The 18,454-nt window shown below is 42.0% G+C and overlaps 1 protein-coding gene across 6 annotated transcripts in view; it reads left to right on the forward strand.

The window, feature by feature from the left end:
* Positions 1-18,454, forward strand: part of fam210b (family with sequence similarity 210 member B) — a 79,874-nt gene that overhangs the window by 28,242 nt on the left and 33,178 nt on the right. For all 6 annotated transcript variants that reach the window (XR_009654516.1, XM_060919111.1, XM_060919107.1 and 3 more), the window contains exon 2: positions 3,767-3,939. Coding sequence is in view for 5 of the 6 variants with exons in the window: in XM_060919111.1 (XP_060775094.1) it covers positions 3,767-3,939 (173 nt within the window). In the remaining variant the exon portion in view is untranslated. The remainder of the gene's footprint in view (positions 1-3,766; positions 3,940-18,454) is intronic.

Consider the following 18,454-nt stretch of genomic DNA (forward strand, 5'->3'; position numbering starts at 1 on the left):
TGGTTAGAGTGAGTTTCCTTGAGGAAAAGTCTATGGGGTGTAACTTGGGTTTCTCCCCAAAACACTGAGATAATACTCCTCCCATTCCTGTTTCTGAAGCATCGACTCCACTGTGAAGGGTTTGGTTGGATCTGGGTGCCTGAGAATGGGGGCTGACATGAAGGTTACCTTAGACTGCTTAAAGGCTTGTTTGGTGGCTCAGTTCCATTGGAGAGGTCATGGACCTTTTTTAAGCAGGGCTGTGAGAGTTGAGGTGATCATGCTGAAACCTCTGATGAAGCAGCGATAGAAATCGGTGAACCCCAAGAAGTGTTGCAGTTCTTTCAGTGTAGTGGGTGTGGGACAAGAGGTGACTGCAGAGACTTTACTGGTGTCCATGGTTACACCCACTGCGCTTATGATGTAATCAAGGGCCAGGATCTAGGTGACGTGAAATTCATGTTTCTCCGCTTTGACATATAGGTGGTTCTTTAGGAGCCGAGTGAACACTGATGGGACATGCTTGTGTGGTGGGTGTTTTTATCTGGGGAGTAAATCAGGATGTCATCAATGTATGCTATCACATAATGTCCTAGCATGTCTCTGAGGACGTTGTTTATGAGGCATTGGAAGACACTGGGAGCGTAAGAAAATCCATATGGCATTACAGTGTTCAAAGTGCCCAGATGTTGTACTAAAAGCTGTCTTCCACTCATCTCATCTCATCATCTCTAGCCACTTTATCCTGTTCTACAGGGTCGCAGGCAAGCTGGAGCCTATCCCAGCTGACTATGGGCGAAAGGCAGGGTACACCCTGGACAAGTCGCCAGGTCATCACAGGGCTGACACACACAGACAACCATTCGCACTCACACCTACGGTCAATTTAGAGTCACCAGTTAACCTAATCTGCATGCCCATGTCTTTTGGACTGTGGGGGAAACCAGAGCACCCGGAGGAAACCCATGCAGACACGGGGAGAACATGCAAACTCTGCACAGAAAGGCCCTCGCCGGCCACGAGGCTCGAACCTGGACCTTCTTGCTGTGAGGCGACAGCACTAACCACTACACCACCGTGCCGCCCATCTTCCACTTGTCTCCCTCATTAATTTTTACCAAAGTATATGCACTTCTTCGGTCCAATTTGGTGAAAACTTGAGCTGACCTCAACTGTTCTAATGCTGAGGGTACTAGGGGAAGTGGATAAGGATACTTTACTGTGATCTGGTGTAGACTTTTTTAATCGGTGCATGGGTGAAGACCCCCCTTTTCCTTTCCACAAAAAAGAAGCTTGCTGAGGCTGGGTATGTAGATGGTCAGATGTACCCCTGTTGCAGTGCTTCTTGCACATATTCTTCCATGGAAGTTTGTTCGGCGATGGACAGTGGATGTATATAATTGCGAGGAGGTGTCATGCCTGGGGGAAGCTCTATGGCACAATCATAAGTTCGATGAGGGGAAAGGCCACTGACCTTTACTGAATAATTTAAAGGGATAGTTCGGGATTTTTGACATGAATCTATATGGTATCCCCGTCAGCAGTGTCGTGCATCCACACTGACTTACCCCCGACAGTGTTCTGTGAGCCTAGATATTGTACAGTGTTGGTCAGTGCACAAGTAGTTCCGGCAGGTTTCCTGGGGTCTGCAAAGTAACACGTTTTTCTTCTCAAAACAGCTCGTGTTCGAATGAGTGATTTATTAGCATAACAAAACCCTTGTAGTCCAAAAAGTCACACCTTGTAATTGCTTGGGGCTACTTTCTCTCAATAGCGATCAGTGCGCGCTGTCACTGTTAACAGTTGTGTGCGAGCTAGCCAACAACTTTCATTAGTTGTTCGACAGTGTTTAGCAGCAGCAAATTGCTTTCCTCCTCAGTATACAAGTGCGCTTCCATGGCAGGGAAAAAGAAACTACCACTGCTGCCTATGTAGTGCCCTATTTATACAAATAGGAGTCATTCAGGATTCAGCCATGACACGGAGCAAAAACATGGCTGAATCCTGAATGACTCCTATTTGTATAAATAGGGCACTACATAGGCAGCAGTGGTAGTTTCTTTTTCCCTGCCATGGAAGCGCACTTGTATACTGAGGAGGAAAGCAATTTGCTGCTGCTAAACACTGTCAAACAACTAATGAAAGTTGTTGGCTAGCTCGCACACAACTGTTAACAGTGACAGCGCGCACTGATCGCTATTGAGAGAAAGTAGCCCCAAGCAATTACAAGGTGTGACTTTTTGGACTACAAGGGTTTTGTTATGCTAATAAATCACTCATTCGAACACGAGCTGTTTTGAGAAGAAAAACGTGTTACTTTGCAGACCCCAGGAAACCTGCCGGAACTACTTGTGCACTGACCAACACTGTACAATATCTAGGCTCACAGAACACTGTCGGGGGTAAGTCAGTGTGGATGCACGACACTGCTGACGGGGATACCATATAGATTCATGTCAAAAATCCCGAACTATCCCTTTAAGTTTGTGATAACAAGCGGGAATATGTTCCATGCCTCTAGGCAAGGGACTCTCCATGGCCTTGGAAGACAAGGTGACTTGTGGGAATTGTAAACAGTTCTGAAAATATGAAGATGAGCATTGTAGGATTTCCCTGTGTTGTCAGGAGATTTGGGGCTCTTGGAGCTGAAGCCAAGGGGAACCCAAAACTATGGCATGCTGTGTGGGTGACAAACAAGGTGATGCATTGTACATGAAGGGTTCCAACCTGGATTTTGAGAGGTAAGGTGTGAGTAGTGATGAGCCCTTCACCAATGGGACTGCTGTCAATGGCTTTGAGGTTTACAAGTTGCTGGAGCTCTTCCATGGGCAGGATGACCTCAGAGTTGACAAAGTTGCCCTTTGCCCTTGAGTCTGTGAAGGCAGAGAAAACATGGGTTGAGTATAGAAGCTTTAACAGTACTTGAATCTTTTGGAAGCATGGTGTGGGAACAGGTTCAGAACTCACTGGGCTGGAAGGACTGGATTCTTTACTGGGGAGACCCTTCTGGGATTAAGTTGATGGACTGGGCATCTAGCTATAAGATGGCCTTGTTCACCACAGTAGAAGTATAACCCCTCACGGTGCCTCCTGTCCCTCTCTGGGTGTTGCAGGCGATTATGGGAGATCTCCATAGGAGTTGGGGACTGTGGAGGTGGTGGAAGGGCTGGAGAGTGCTGTAATGAGGGTCTGCAGGGCTTGACATTTATGGTAGTCTGACTGGACGGGACAACTCAGTGGTCAGTCTGGGCAAGACAAATCTGCATCTGCTTATCCGATGGGGCAAGTTGAATTGTTCCCAACTTTCCCGAAAGTTCCAGGAGTGTCCCGTGTATTGATATCAGCTCCCTGAGAGGGAGAGAGCACGCGCATGCTTGCTCTGTCTTGTTCAGTAGACCAATCGGTGTTGTGTGGGCGGGCTTTATGTCTTCTCTCCTGGACTGAGAGAGAGTGCATCCTAATTGATTGTTCTGTTAAGTAGACCAGTGTTCTGTGTGGGTGGGCTTTACGTCTTCTCTCCCAGATGGAGAGTCCATCAGTTCAGTGTATCCAGGAGTGTCATGGCAGAGTCCCCCCCCCAAAAAAAAAAAAAAAAAAACGGAAATACAAACCCCACTTCACCTCAGATGACATGAAAGTGTCCCCTTGCCTAATGGGGATAAAATAATGATTGTGTTGCATGCTGTACGGTTTGTAACAATGACTTAAAAAAAAAAAAAACGCATGGTGTTGAATAAACTATGCTGTGATTATTTATTTTTCTAATTGTTATTCTTTGCCTCATTAGGTACTGCTTTCTAAGAGCCCACAGGAAGAAGTTGAAGAACCAGAGCCTGGGGAAAAGCAAAACAAAACAAAAGAGCTGAAGAAAATTTTTAAGGAATATGGTGCTGTTGGTGTTTCATTTCACATTGGAATATCTCTAATTTCTCTTGGAATTTTCTACATTGCCGTGTCTAGGTAAGGCAACGTTTTTGTTTTAAAAATTGTTTTAATGCTCAATGCGATACAGGACAACAAACAAATGTTGGGCAGAAATGTGAAGAAATAATAATTGGTTTCTTTATTTATGCTTTTATTTATTTGCATGTTTATTCATTTGTGTATTTTGTGAGTTCTACATTGAATGATTGATTGATTTTCCTTCTCCAGTATACTAATGAGAAACTGAAACCTAACAGGATATTGGTTAGAGGTGTATGGTAATACAGACCAGAGTATTGATTTATATTTGAACCAAGTATTGCTGGGTATACAGTTTTCCAGCTGAACTAAGCTGCTTTTAAATGGGACTTGAGGGTACTTTTTTTTTTTTTAAGTTATGGTTGGAGGTTAGGTAAATGCAGGGCTCGAAATTAACTTTTTTTCTTTGTGTCCCCCAGTGGTCCCGAATTCTGTGTTGTATTGTCCCGAATGGAAGCAATAGTGTCCCCATTTTTTTCCTCTCTGAAATAACCAGTGGTTAATATTATCATATGAAGTTACTATTATATTTGTAACTATGCGATTTTGAACCCTTTATATCATTTTTACAATAAGTCACAAGACACAAGCGACACATGTCCTATACATCATCTACTTCAAAATTACAGTTATTGCATTTTCAGTTTATTAAACTTTGGCGATCTCACTGATACTGATAATAGATACCCGTTTATTTAAAGGGGCCAACTAGCTCATTCAGAAAATGTTTCAACTCCCTACATCTGCAGTACACTTTAGTTGAAAATAAGACCCCTTTTATGTTAATTTCATCTACTTATACCTTGAATATCTGTGGGCACTTATAAGGCCAACTTATAATTTTCACTATTACCGTTATCCATAGCCCTGTGATGACCTGGCGACTTGTCCAGGGTGTACCCCGCCTTTCGCCCGTAGTCAGCTGGGATAGGCTCCAGCTTGCCTGCGACCCTGTAGAACAGGATAAAGCGGCTAGAGATAATGAGATGAGATCGTTATCCATTTTTATGAACTTTCCGTTATCCATTACCGTTATCCATTTTTATGAACTTTCCGTTATCCATTTTATGAACTTTCCGTTATCCATTTTTATGAACTTTCCGTTATCCATTTTATGAACTTTCGCTGCCGAAACATGGGTGCAAATGTTAGCAACATCAGCATAGTGCCAGCAGGTCCGAGCCTAGTTGTGCTGCTGACTGACTAAACTTTCTGAACTAGAAAGACACCAAGAAAACTCACTTATTCTGTTGAACGGTATCTTCCGTCAATATCATCCACATCATTCCTGTTGTATTTTATAACGTGTCTAACAGTGTTCATTCAGTTCATTCAGTTGCTAGCGTTGCCTGCAGACCAGGCGATGACACTTTGGATCCTGAAGGTCCCGGAGACGTTATGTCTGGGCTTTCAGTTTCTTCCCCGCGGTCGGTCCGCTTCAACCACTTCAGCATTTTTGTTCTGGCAAGAGTCGGCGCAGCGTGTGCTGTAGCAATTCCATTCCAAGTCCATATAATGCGGCCGAAGATTCTAGAACAGAATGCGCTGCTCTGTAGCCTACGGATGCAGGTGCATCGAAAGTGTAGCTACTAATGTATTTTTCGCTGTTAACGTTTTAAAATTAACAAATTAGGTGAATGTCTACGTATGTGTTACGGCTTTGTAAATAATATTAATGTCGAACTTTTTTTCTAGATCTATTTTTTTCCATTGTCCCGGGATTGTCCCAGATATGATAATTTTGTGTCCCGATGACATTTTTTATGGTCCCCGGGACATCGGGACACCGTTAGTTTCGAGCGCTGGGTAAATGTTCATAAAAATATTTTTAACAATAAAATCTAGTACAAAAAAGGAAAAAAAAAACCACACACAAAAATTTCCTCCAGACATATTTTAAGTGTATAATGCTTTGGGCAGCACGGTGGTATAGTGGTTAGCGCTGTTGCCTCACAGCAAGAAGGTCCGGGTTCGAGCCCCATGGCTGGTGAGGGCCTTTCTGTGCGGAGTTTGCATGTTCTCCCTGTGTCCGTGTGGGTTTCCTCCGGGTGCTCCGGTTTCCCCCACAGTCCAAAGACATGCAGGTTAGGTTAACTGTTGACTCTAAATTGACCGTAGGTGTGCGTGTGAATGGTTGTGTGTCGGCCCTGTGATGACCTGGCGACTTGGCCAGGGTGTACCTCGCCTTTTGCCCGTAGTCAGCTGGGATAGGCTCCAGCTTGCCTGAGACCCTGTAGAACAAGATAAAGTGGCTAGAGATAATGAAATGAGATAATGCTTTGACATCTGTAAATGAGAACAGACTAAAATTAAGCTGGAACTGGACACAGGTAATCCAGCTAGAGGTGGATGACCTGAAATATAATTTAATGTTTGTTTTTTTCAGGATGGATCTTAATCCACAATCCTATTATTTCGTGGTGGTTTTTTTAAAGAATATTTTTCATGTTACCAAACTGAGAGAGCAGCCAACCTAGTTTCCCTAATCTCTACAAGGAAACATAACCCCAAAGAAAAAGAATAAACAGAGACCACTTAGGCCAAAGTGGCTGTTTAAACCAGTTAATAAATACTTGGTTAAAAAAAAAAAGTTCACTTTTCAATAAAATGTTTGTTTATATTTTATATGAGTGATTCCACGCTTATGGGTACTGAAATGGGGACATGAACTTATTTTTAAAAATTCACCTAAAACCATTTCTTTTTTTACCATCAGGTCACAAAACATGTAATCTTTAATGAATGATATGTTAAAAGATAACTTTAATTTTCTGAGATGTAATAAAAACATATTTATATGCCAAAGTCAAGCCTATGAGTTCCAAAATGATGTCTGTTACATTACTTCTGTTACGATTGTCCATCTCGCATCTGTTACAAATTAATTACAATCTAGCTATATACCATGTTAATCTTATTGAAAGAATGTGTATGTTTATTCTACTACACATGTTTATTAATTATATTTGCTAAAACATCACTTTCCTATGTTTCAAAAAGTAATTCTACATTGTTAAAATTGAGAATATATATGTCCACAACGCTTCTGTTACGTTCTGACTTTGGCATATAAATTTGTTTTTATTACATCTCAGAAAATTAAAGTTATCTTTTAACATATCATTCATTAAAGATTACATGTTTTGTGACCTGATGGTAAAAAAAGAAATGGTTTTAGGTGAATTTTTAAAAATAAGTTCATGTCCCCATTTCAGTACCCATAAGCGTGGAATCACTCATATAATTTTTTTTTTTAATTGGCAGGCACATAGATGGTTGTATACTGAATACAATGTTTAAAAAATTAGTAAAAACAAATTACCGTAAAATACCAAATAATAGCCCGGGCTATTATTTGTCTCAATCACGTAAGAGACCCGGCGCGTATTAGAGACTAGGCGGCTATTTGGAACAGGCGATTAATTCCTTCTTCACAAACACCTTCCCCAAAATCTACCTCAAAACGGGGAAAAAATCATTCTCAGATAGGCCTACTTTTAACCAGTATAACTTACAGTTTGTTTAGAGTTAGATTACAGATAGCACGGTGCCGACTTCGGGGAATTTTGAAGACGCAGAATGCATCTTCGCATGGCACAGTCGGGGTGGATAAAGGATAAATCACACACCTTTTCCTGTTAATGACTAGTTAAGTGCATGCTTTACAAAATAATCAAGAAACCACACCATTGTCTGTGCGCAGCACTGTGATTTAATTACTCTGCAAAGTTATGGTCACTTGCTATCACCCTCACCCATGCAGCCTCCACCCTTTGCGCTTCGCGATGTCTGTCAATCTGAAATTGCACGGAGGGCGCGACGTTGAAGCAACATAATTAGGGTGCGAAGTGTCAAACCAAAGGGTTTTTTCTTATGCTGAAAAATAAGTGACCTGCAGTGGCTACATACTGTCATCTTGCATCACGTTTCTCTCCAAGACGTCTCCCTATTTGGCGGATATGAGCCTATTCCCCGAGTGAGTTGGTACGGTGGCTCGACCCCGTAGAAAACTTAAAGTTCGGATGAAAGTTAGTTGAATAGGTTACTGACTTGTAGGCCTATATGTTGCCTGCCTGACGCGTGCTTCTGCCCAACTTGCACGACAGATTACTTGTTGAAAAGGCCCCTTGGATTAGATTGGCCGCGAGCAGACTGAAATGCATGTTAGAACGCTCTCACCTTTTTTGTAAAGCGTCTTCCAGATCCGAATGGGTAAGGGCAAGTGAAATGGTATAAGGTCTTTAATAAAACTCAGTGTGTGCTTTGACGCATGCATTCGGCAATTTAGGTCGTTTAACAGAAGCAGCAGTCCAACCTTGGAAACCCGCAGTCCTCAATGTCACCACACACGCTGGCTTTCGTTGGGTATACCCAAAGGGGTATTCCTCATTCGATGACGTAAGTGATATCCCACACACCCATGTCAAACGTAATTGGCTAAGACATCTGTCAAAAGTTACGGAGTTGCATTCCTCAAGAAATATTACGGTAGACCAAGATTATAACATTGAAATGGCATGTTTATTATCACGTAACAAAATGTTGTAAACAGTATTATAGAAATAATTTCATTTTTCATTCATTCATTCATTCATTCATTCATTCATTCATATTGTTTCGGTAGAAAACTATGCAATGCAAAATCGTTTAAACACCAGAAAACCAGAAAAGTGCTGGGCCTCAAGATTCTAGATAGAACGTTCGGACGCTTTTTTTTTTTTTTTTTTTAGACCCTGGCGAGTATTCGGAACCGGCCTTTATTTGTCACAACACAGGCGTACACCCGGCCGTTAAAGGGAACTCGGCGGTTAATTGGAACTCGGCTATTATTTGGTATTTTACGGTATGCACATTAGTATTAATTATACTAATTGGTTAAAAAAGTTAAATCAGTACACTCGAAGTTTCACCATATGACTGAGTAATATAAAGCTGATCTTAACTCATTTATATATCACAAAGAAGGAGAAATCTCATCTCATTATCTCTAGCCGCTTTATCCTTCTACAGGGTCGCAGGCAAGCTGGAGCCTATCCCAGCTGACTACGGGCGAAAGGCGGGGTACACCCTGGACAAGTCGCCAGGTCATCACAGGGCTGACACATAGACACAGACAACCATTCACACTCACATTCACACCTACGGATGGCCCTCACCAATTTAGAGTCACCAGTTAACCTAACCTGCATGTCTTTGGACTGTGGGGGAAACCGGAGCACCCGGAGGAAACCCACGCGGACGCGGGGAGAACATGCAAACTCCACACAGAAAGGCCCTCGCCGGCCCCGGAGCTCGAACCCGGACCTTCTTGCTGTGAGGCGACAGCGCTAACCACTACACCACCGTGCCGCCCTAGAAGGAGAAATATCAATGTTAAATATAGCTGCAAGCAGCAATGTGGGGGCCAAGCAGTATAGGTGCGACGGATTTGTCTTGACCCAAGGATTCCAGAGATAGTTGAATTTTGTTTCTATCCAAAAAGCATCATGAGATATGAGCCAAAAGTCATTTTCCCTAGTTATAGCGCCCCCTAGCGGCCAATTTGTTCCAAATGTTTTGTGGGCCTTTTTGGAGGGGTGTGGCATAATGCCACCAAGTTTCGTTAAGATACGCCAAAGGGCGGCCGAGACATGAGCACACTTCCTGTTTCGTGTCTGCGCAGCCAATTTTGATTGACTGCCACGGCCAAACGCTTATGAAATTCAAAACACTGAGCATAACTTTTGTGCGGCATGGTCCAATTATGCTACTGTATGTACCAAGTCTGGAAAAAATTGGTCAAAAATTGAGGAAGGAGAAGCATTTTAATTGATTTTCACAAAATTCAAAATGGCGGGAAAACTATCCTGGCGGCAAATGACGTTGGATTCGTCATGGCCAAGTTTTTGAAAATCGGACGTACGGTTTAAAAGTTACAAGCAGAAATGTACTTGAAACTTTCACCTGCTGGTGGCGCTAGAGGGTTGGGGGTGGGGACCTAAAATTTCTTGAAGGCAATCATGAGACTGTCTAGAATGTGGGTGCAAATCACTTTTTGGGAAAATCCGACTAAATTTGCAGAAGGAGAAGCATTTTATTAATTTTCACAAAATCAAAAATGGCGGACATTCTATTCTGGTGGACATGACGTCATAGGGTGCGCTGGATTCGTCTTGGCCCAAGGATTCTAGGGATACCAAGTTTTTGACAATCGGGCGTACGGTTCAAAAGTTACAAGCAGAAATGTACCTCAAATTTTGACCTGTTGGTGGCGCTAGAGGGTTGGGGGTGGGGACCTAAAATTTGTTGTGGAGAATCATGAGACTGTCTAGAATGTGTGTGCCAAATTTGAGCATTTTCCTACGTACGGTTCTATGGGCTGCCATAGACATCCCTAAGGAGAAAGTTGAATTGTGAAAAATAATAATAATAAGAAACCTACAAACACATTGGGGCCTTCGCCAGCTTCGCTGCTTGGCCCCCAATTACAATAAATTACAAGTACATTTATAAAATTTTCATAAATAAGCATTGAATGTCATTCACATCTACCATTCTCTATCAAAATAAAGTAATAAAAGAATATTTTGAATACCCTCTTTGTACTCTAAGCCTTTGTATTTCTAAGTAGGACCTACTAGTGTTTATATGAAAGAATGTAAGTCATTATTTCAATGAATATTCACAGCTTTCAAGGCGAACCTTGAAAAAACTGAGCCACATCCAAGAAACATCTCCATTTAATTGAATTGAAATTGACTCTCGTGTTTCTGACTTCTGTTTTTTTGTTTGTTTGTTTTTTAAATATCATTCCGACCACTAAGATCTCAATATTTTTCATCAAAACAACTACACTTATATTCTAAAATATTTACATGAATCAATTTGATTTGAAAAAATAAGTCAGTAAAGCTATAAAAACTCAATTCAAAGTCTCCCGTGAATATCAAAAGTAGCTGATGGAAAATTTTGCTGAATACTTCATCAGAAACTGTCAGGGCTAGAGAACATCCCTATAAAAGTTCTGATTGATATCCACGAGTAACCCAGTCGGAAACTGATCAGAAGAGAGACTGACCACTTTCTCATGACTCCGAAAGCATCGGCAGTTTCCCAATGTCACGCGAGCAGAGCGTGTACTCTTCTACCAACTTCAACTTGCCATTACTCCCAAAGTATTGAACAGCTTTTAGCAAGATAAATTTCTTTGGAAAGCAGAGATGCTTATTGATAGTATTCACAATAGAAAAATATTCAAGAGTTAAGCAATGACCGATCTGGAAACTTATTGTGCATGCAGACGCTCATTTTCACAGCACGACCAGCGAGCATCTAATATGCCTACCATCAGTGCCATTAGGGACAAGTTTAAATCTATATTGGGATTTCTGTACAGATGCTCTGTGAAAATGTCCTTTGTTAAAAGTGCTACATAAATAAACTAAATTGAATCTTTAGAAGTCATGAAGCCTACATTTTCAACCATTTTGATATTATACATTCTTGGCCAGGTCCAGGATACACTAGTGCATCTCAAAATTAGAATATCATGAAAGTTAAATATTTTCCATCAGTTATTTAAGAAAGGGAAAATTTAATATATTCGACTCATTACATGCAAGCTAAAAATGTTTCAAGCATTGTGTTTTAATTTTGATCATGGCCTCCAGCACAAACAAATGTTTAAAAAAAAAAGTGTAATTGAGTAAAACCGTATAAATACCATGTCTCTCAGTCTAGTTCCATCCATGCAATTGCAATCATGGGGAAGATTGCTGACCTGACAGTTGTCCAAAAGATGATCAACACCCTCCACAAGGAGCCACAGGAGGTCATTGCTGATAAGATTGGCTGGAAAAGGAGCACAAGCAACAGGCAAGACTGCAGCCTTGAGAGGATTGTCAAAATTCGATTCAAGAGCTTGGGAGAGCTTCACAAGGAGTGTATTGAGGCTGTGTCAGTGCATCAAGAACCACCACACAGACATCTTCAGTAACTGGACTGTTATTCAGTGGTCAAAAGTCCTCCTTTCAGATTAACACGCTGGGATCTGACGGTATTTTCTGGCACTAATGATTTTGGTATGCTCTAATGGTTTCAATTTCAACAATCTCAGTAATATTTTCAAACTCCTATGACTTGTCTTCAGCACAAGTTCAGCTCCAATAAGATCTATGTAGTATGTCTCATGATTGTACTTTTCAAAAACAACAAATGTAAAAAGCAGTTTTAGAACTGTGTTGGAATGTTTGAAAAACATTTACCCATTGTAGTGAACCGTTTTGATCACTTGAGGTGATTCTGATCAGTCTTAGGAATGCATCAAGCACAAAAACTTTAAATCTGCTCCATTGATATGGACAATTAACTGGCCATCAAAAAATGTCCTATTGTTTTGGGATAAAGGGTTGGCAGTGAGAGATATTCAGTGAGAAGAGTAAAAAAAAAAAAATTCCATTCCATTCAGTGAGGAGAGATTACCCTTCCCACTACCAGCTCTTAATCCCATCAGGTCAAGTGATAAAAACGGTTCATCACAGTGGGTAAGGCAATGTTTTTTCATACATTCCAATAGAGTTCTTAAACTGCTTTTTATAACATCTTCATTTATCTGATATTTCTTTTAAAAGTACAATCATGAGATACATACATGCTACACATGTGTGTATATACTAGTGCATCTCAAAAAATTAGAATAATGTGAAAAAGTTCAATATTTTCCATCAGTTATTTAAGAAAGTGAAAATGTTATTATAGACTCATTACACAAACTAAAATGTTTCAAGCATTTGTAATTTTAATCAGTATGGCATACAGTACAAAAACAAAAAAACCCATCTCAAAATATTAGAATATTTCATTTCGAGTTTGAGTAAAACAGTATGAACACTGTATGTCTCGGTCTAGTTCAGTACACACAACCACAATCATGGGGAAGACTGCTGACTTGACTGTTGTCCAGAAGATGATCACTGATGCCCTCCACAAGGAGGGTAAGCCACAAAAGGTCATTGCTGAAAAGGGTGACTGGAAAAGGTGCACAAGCAACAGGGATGGCCGCAGTCTTGAGAGGATTGTCAAGAAAAGTTGATTCAAGAACTTGGGAGAGCTTCACAAGGAGTGGACTGAGGCTGGTGTCAGTGTATCAAGACCCATCACGAACAGACATCTTCAAGAAAGGGGATACAACTTTTGCATTCCTAATATCAAGCTACTCCTGAGCCAGAGACAATGTCAGAAGTGTCTTATCTGGGCTAAGGAGAGAAAGAAATGGACTGTTGCTCAGTGGTCCAAAGTCCTCTTTTCAGATGAAAGTACATTTTGCATTTAATTTGGAAATGACGGTTCTAGAGTCTGGAGGAAGAGTGGAGAGGCACAGAATCCAAGGTGTTTGAAGCCCAGTGTGAAGTTTCCAAGTCTGTGATGATTTGGGGTGCCATGTCATTTGCTGGTGTTGGTCCACTGTATTTTATCAAGTCCAAAGTCAACACAGCCATCTACCAGGAGATTTTAGAGCACTTCATGCTTCCATCTGCTGACGAGCTTTTTGGAGATGCTGATTTCCTTTTCCAGCAGGACTTAGCACCTACCCACAGTGCCAAAACTACTACCAAATGGTTTGCTGACCATAATATTACTGTTTGATTGGCCAACCAACTTGCCTGACCTGAACCCCATAGAGAATCTATGGGGTATTGTCAAGAGGAAGATGAGAAACACCTGACCCAAAAATACAGATACGCTGAAAGACACTATCAAAGCAACCTGGGCTTCAATAACACCTCAGCAGTGCCACAGACTGATCACCTCCATGCCACACCGCATTGATACAATAATTCATGGTAAAGGAGCCCCAACCAAGTATTGAGTGTATAAATGAATATACTTTTCAGAATTTGGACATTTCTGTATTGGAAATCCTTTTTTTTGATTGATCTTGGGGAATATTCTAATAATTTGAGATACTGGATTTCTGATTTTCATGAGCTATAAGCCATAATCATCAAAATTAAAACAAAAAAGGCTTTAAATATTTCGCTTTATATGTAATGAATATAGACTATATGAAAGTTTACCTTTTTGAATTAAATTATGAAAAAAAAGGAACTTTTTCATGGTATTCTAATTTTTTGAGATGCACTAGTACCGTATTTTTTGGACGATAAGTCGCTCCGGAGTATAATGCCGCTTTTCCACTACCAACGCGGCTGAGCCGTGCTGTGCTGAGTCGGGCTGAGTCGAGCCGAGTGGGGCTGTTGGAGTTGCATTTCGACTACAACCGCGCTAAACCATGCTGGCTGGAAGTGGGTGGACACATTGGGTGGAGTTAGCGAAAGTGGGTAGACGTCAGGTGATGTCGTTAGGCGGCGCAAACAGTGACATCAGTGAGCTTTTAAGCGGTAGTCTCACAACCCGGAGAGTAAACAATAAACATGGAGGACATGGAGTCGTTAGTGTTGCTGGTCTTGGTGCTGTGGCTTGTTGTCACCGACAACGCCAACAGATACTGGCAAGAGCGTATAGATGAGGCGAGGCGCATAAGGCTTCATAATTCTCGTAATTCGTAATTCTCCTTCTTCCGGGTTTACAGTGTTTACAGATCCCAGCGTGCTCGCGGGGCGTGTGAGGACACTCCTCCTTACCAATCAGTGCACAGGGGAGTGTCTCCTCACGCCCCTAGCCTCACTCAGCTCGGTTTGGCTCGCTTCAGCCCCACTCCAAAACCGTGCGAGTTTTGGGGGCTAAGCAGGGCTGAAGCGAGCTGAGTCGTGCTGTTTTTAGATAGTCGAAACGCGAGCCGTGTCGGGCTGAAGCGAGCTGAAGTGAGCTGAAAAAGGGTAGTGGAAAAGGGCCATAAGTCGCACCAGCCCAAAAATGCATAATAAAGAAGAAAAAAACATACAAGTCACACTGGACTATAAGTCGCATTTTTTGGGGAAATTTATTTGATAAAATTTGAGACCAAGAGCAGACATTTCATCTTGAAAGGCAATTTAAAATAATAATGGATTAGAGAACAACAGGCCGAATAGGGTTACTGTATGCTAACGTAACACATTCAGCTACATGACGCATAGACAATTAACTGAGTATGTGTCTGGTATGTTAACGTAACATATTAACAGTTATTCAGATAACTATAGCATAAAGAACATGCTAACAAGTTTGCCAAACCATCAATCTCACTCCAAATCACTAAATCCATTGAATTCTTCATCCTCGGTGTCAATTCTAAACAAATCCGCCAACTTCGGAGGTAGACGAAGTACCGCTTCCTCTTCCGCGTCGCTTTCGTCAGACTCATCGTCAGTTGCAGTTCCAATTATTCCGGCCTTTCTGAATCCTGACAGGATGGTTTCAGTTGTCACTGAAGCCCATGCTTTGTCAGTCCATCCAATGACTTCCAGGAAAGTTGCGTGGCGCATTCTCCCGGTTGCCGTGAAGCTGTGTTCTCCATCCATCATCCACTGCTCCCACAGGTTACGCAAGACTGCCTTAAAGCTCCGGTTCACAGAGATGTCAAGTGGCTGGAGTATTTTGGTTAAGCCTCCAGGGATGATGATAGGTATGGAGTTGAAAACTTTTAATTTATCTTTGAACTGTGGCGTGATGTGTGCTCGCATGCTGTCCATCACAAGCAGGGCTTTGCGCGTTCTAAAGAAGCCATCCGGATGCTTATGGCCCTTTTCCGCTACCCTTTTTCAGCTCACTTCAGCTCGCTTCAGCTCACTTCAGCCCGACACGGCTCGTGTTTCGACTACCTCAGAACAGCACGACTCAGCACCCAAAACTCGCACGGTTTTGGAGTAGGGCTGAAGCGAGCCAAACCGAGCCGAGTGGGGATAGGGGCATGAGGAGACACTCCCCTGTGCACTGATTGGTGAGGAGGAGTGTCCTCACATGCCCCGCGAGCACGCTGGGATCTGTAAAACACCGTAAACCCGGAAGAAGAAGAATTACGAATTACGAGAATTTCTGAAGCCTTATGCGCCTCGCCTCAGCTATACGCTCTTGCCAGTATCTGTTGGCGTTGTCGGTGACAACAAGCCACAGCAACAAGACCAGCAACACTAACGACTCCATGTCCTCCATGTTTGTTTACTATCCGGGTCGTGAGACTACCGCTTAAAAGGTCACTGATGTCACTGTTTGCGCCGCCTAATGACATCACGTGACGTCCACCCACTTTCGCTAACTCCACCCAATGTGTCCACCCACTTCCAGCCAGCACGGTTCAGCACGGTTGTAGTCGAAATGCAATTCCAACAGCCCCACTCAGCTCGACTCAGCCCAACTCAGCACGGCACGGCTCAGCCCAACTCAGCCGCGTTGGTAGTGGAAAAGCGGCATTAGTGTAGCACTTCGTAAGCCATAAGTTCATCATTTCTTGATCCATCCACCCTTTCTCATTCACGGTGACGGCAACTGAGGGGGATTGGATTTTTGGCATGGTTTTTCGTTTGAAAATGACCATTGGTGGCAATTTTGATCCATCTCCACAACATGCCAGCACCACTGTGAAGTGTGATTTTTCATGACCAGTTGTTACTATATACACACTCTTTTTAGCCCTTTCTCTGCGACACTTCGGCCCATGGGAATGTCAAACGTGAGGGGGACCTCGTCTATGTTAATAATATGATCCGGTGTCACGTTGTGCTCAGTTACATGCTTTTCAACGAACTCACGGAAACTGTCGACCTTGGCTTGGAAGTCTGCTGGCAGTTTTTGGGACATCGTTGTCCTTGCTCTGATAGAGAGGCGGTTGCGGTGCATGAAGCGGTAACACCAAGAAGGTCCTCCCGCAAAATCATTTATATTCATCTCCTTGTCAACTACCTGGGCGTGGAGACGCAACTGCACTGTTGACAAGCCTCTCCCGGCAGCATGTTGTTCAAGCACCCATGTGCAAACTCGTTCCTCTAGCTGTGGCCACCTAGCTTTTAGCCCGCGATTAGCTTTTTTTGTTTTCTTCATTGCAGTAAGAGTAACCTCTGCTTTTTTCCAATCCCTCACAAGTTTCTCGCTCACTCCAAACTTTCTTTCTGCTGCTCGATTACCGTTTTTGGCTGCATATTTCACTACTTGCAGCTTGTAATCTGCAGAATATGATTTTCTTTTTGATGGCATTTTTTTTTCAGCCCTTCTCAGTTGTCTTTATAAGTTACCGGTAATGTTGAAATTTAAAATTCAGTGGGACAGAAGTAGCAGGTACGCAAGCTTAGAATGCCGTCTTGCGGTTGTCAGTGTGAAAATAACGAACATGTGAAATTATAAAATAATGTGTTAATAATTTCACATATAAGTCGCTCCAGAGTACAAGTCGCACCCCCAGCCAAACTATGAAAAAAAGTGTGACTTATAGTCTGGAAAATACGGTATATATATTATTGTAGCTGAACTTGTGCTGAATACAAAAAAAAGTCATATGACTGAAAATACTGCTTAGATTTGTTGAAACTGACATTAGAGCATGCCAAAATCATTAGAGTGCCAGAAAACAATGGAGAGCAAACAAGTGATGGTGTGCACTTTACTCAAGAAACACGCAAAGATTATGCACTACACCACACACAAATCAACTAATATCCTCACAAGAAATGGAAGAAAGACTTGCACTTGAGTTGATCTTTGACTGGATTGAGTTGAAGTTCAAAATGACACCATTCCTCATCAGAATCGCTGTTCTGATTCATATCGCTGTCCTGAAATTGAAACACTGTCCTGAATCATCTGAAGCACCTCCTGAACATCAAATCACTGTGCCATCTTGCAAAAAGTTTTACCTCCTAAACTATGGCTGACATTTTATCCGTTTACAGTGAGTTGTTCCCTCCGCGAAAGAGAAACCAATCAAAAACAAGCGTGAAAGTGATGATGCCGTTATCATGTGAATATTCTTATGAATGCGTAAAGGGTGTGGTGGAAAAAGTGTAATAAAAACTCCAGGCTTGTTAGGAAGAAACAAACAGAAATATGAATTTATTGAAAAGATGAATTCAGTGTATACCTCTTGCAAGGGGTCTTTCTTGAATGAAATGATTTTCACCTGGAGAAGAGCACCCTGCCTTCCCACACCCATCATTATATACTTGTCAAAATAACAGTAGCACATCAGATATCTCTTAAGGCGACTCATTTTAGATTTTTCGGATCACGCATCCGCCGACGGCAGTTAAATACTACTGCTAGAAAAATAAGTCTGTGCGTATTTTTATTTTAACCGCCAAAACATACAAAAAAAGTAAAAAAAAAAAAGTCACATTTTTCTTGTAACAGCACTGTATCCCTGGTACTAGGTCATATTTCTTTAAGTAAACAGTATTAGAATCGCAAATACAAACGACAATGTGTGTTGTATATATCCACTTCAGCCGAGTCCGAAAACAAAACTATTTATGACTGAGTATTCACTTGAATGTTTTTATGGTATTTACGACCGCTTTACGACAGTGTCAACCTCGTGCTGACCATGGCTGACGCTGACAGCATGGATTCCGAGCTATCGCCTCAACTGTACGCAAGTGTAAAA

Source organism: Neoarius graeffei, chromosome 4 (assembly GCF_027579695.1).
Source record: "Neoarius graeffei isolate fNeoGra1 chromosome 4, fNeoGra1.pri, whole genome shotgun sequence".
NCBI classification, from domain to species: domain Eukaryota; kingdom Metazoa; phylum Chordata; class Actinopteri; order Siluriformes; family Ariidae; genus Neoarius; species Neoarius graeffei.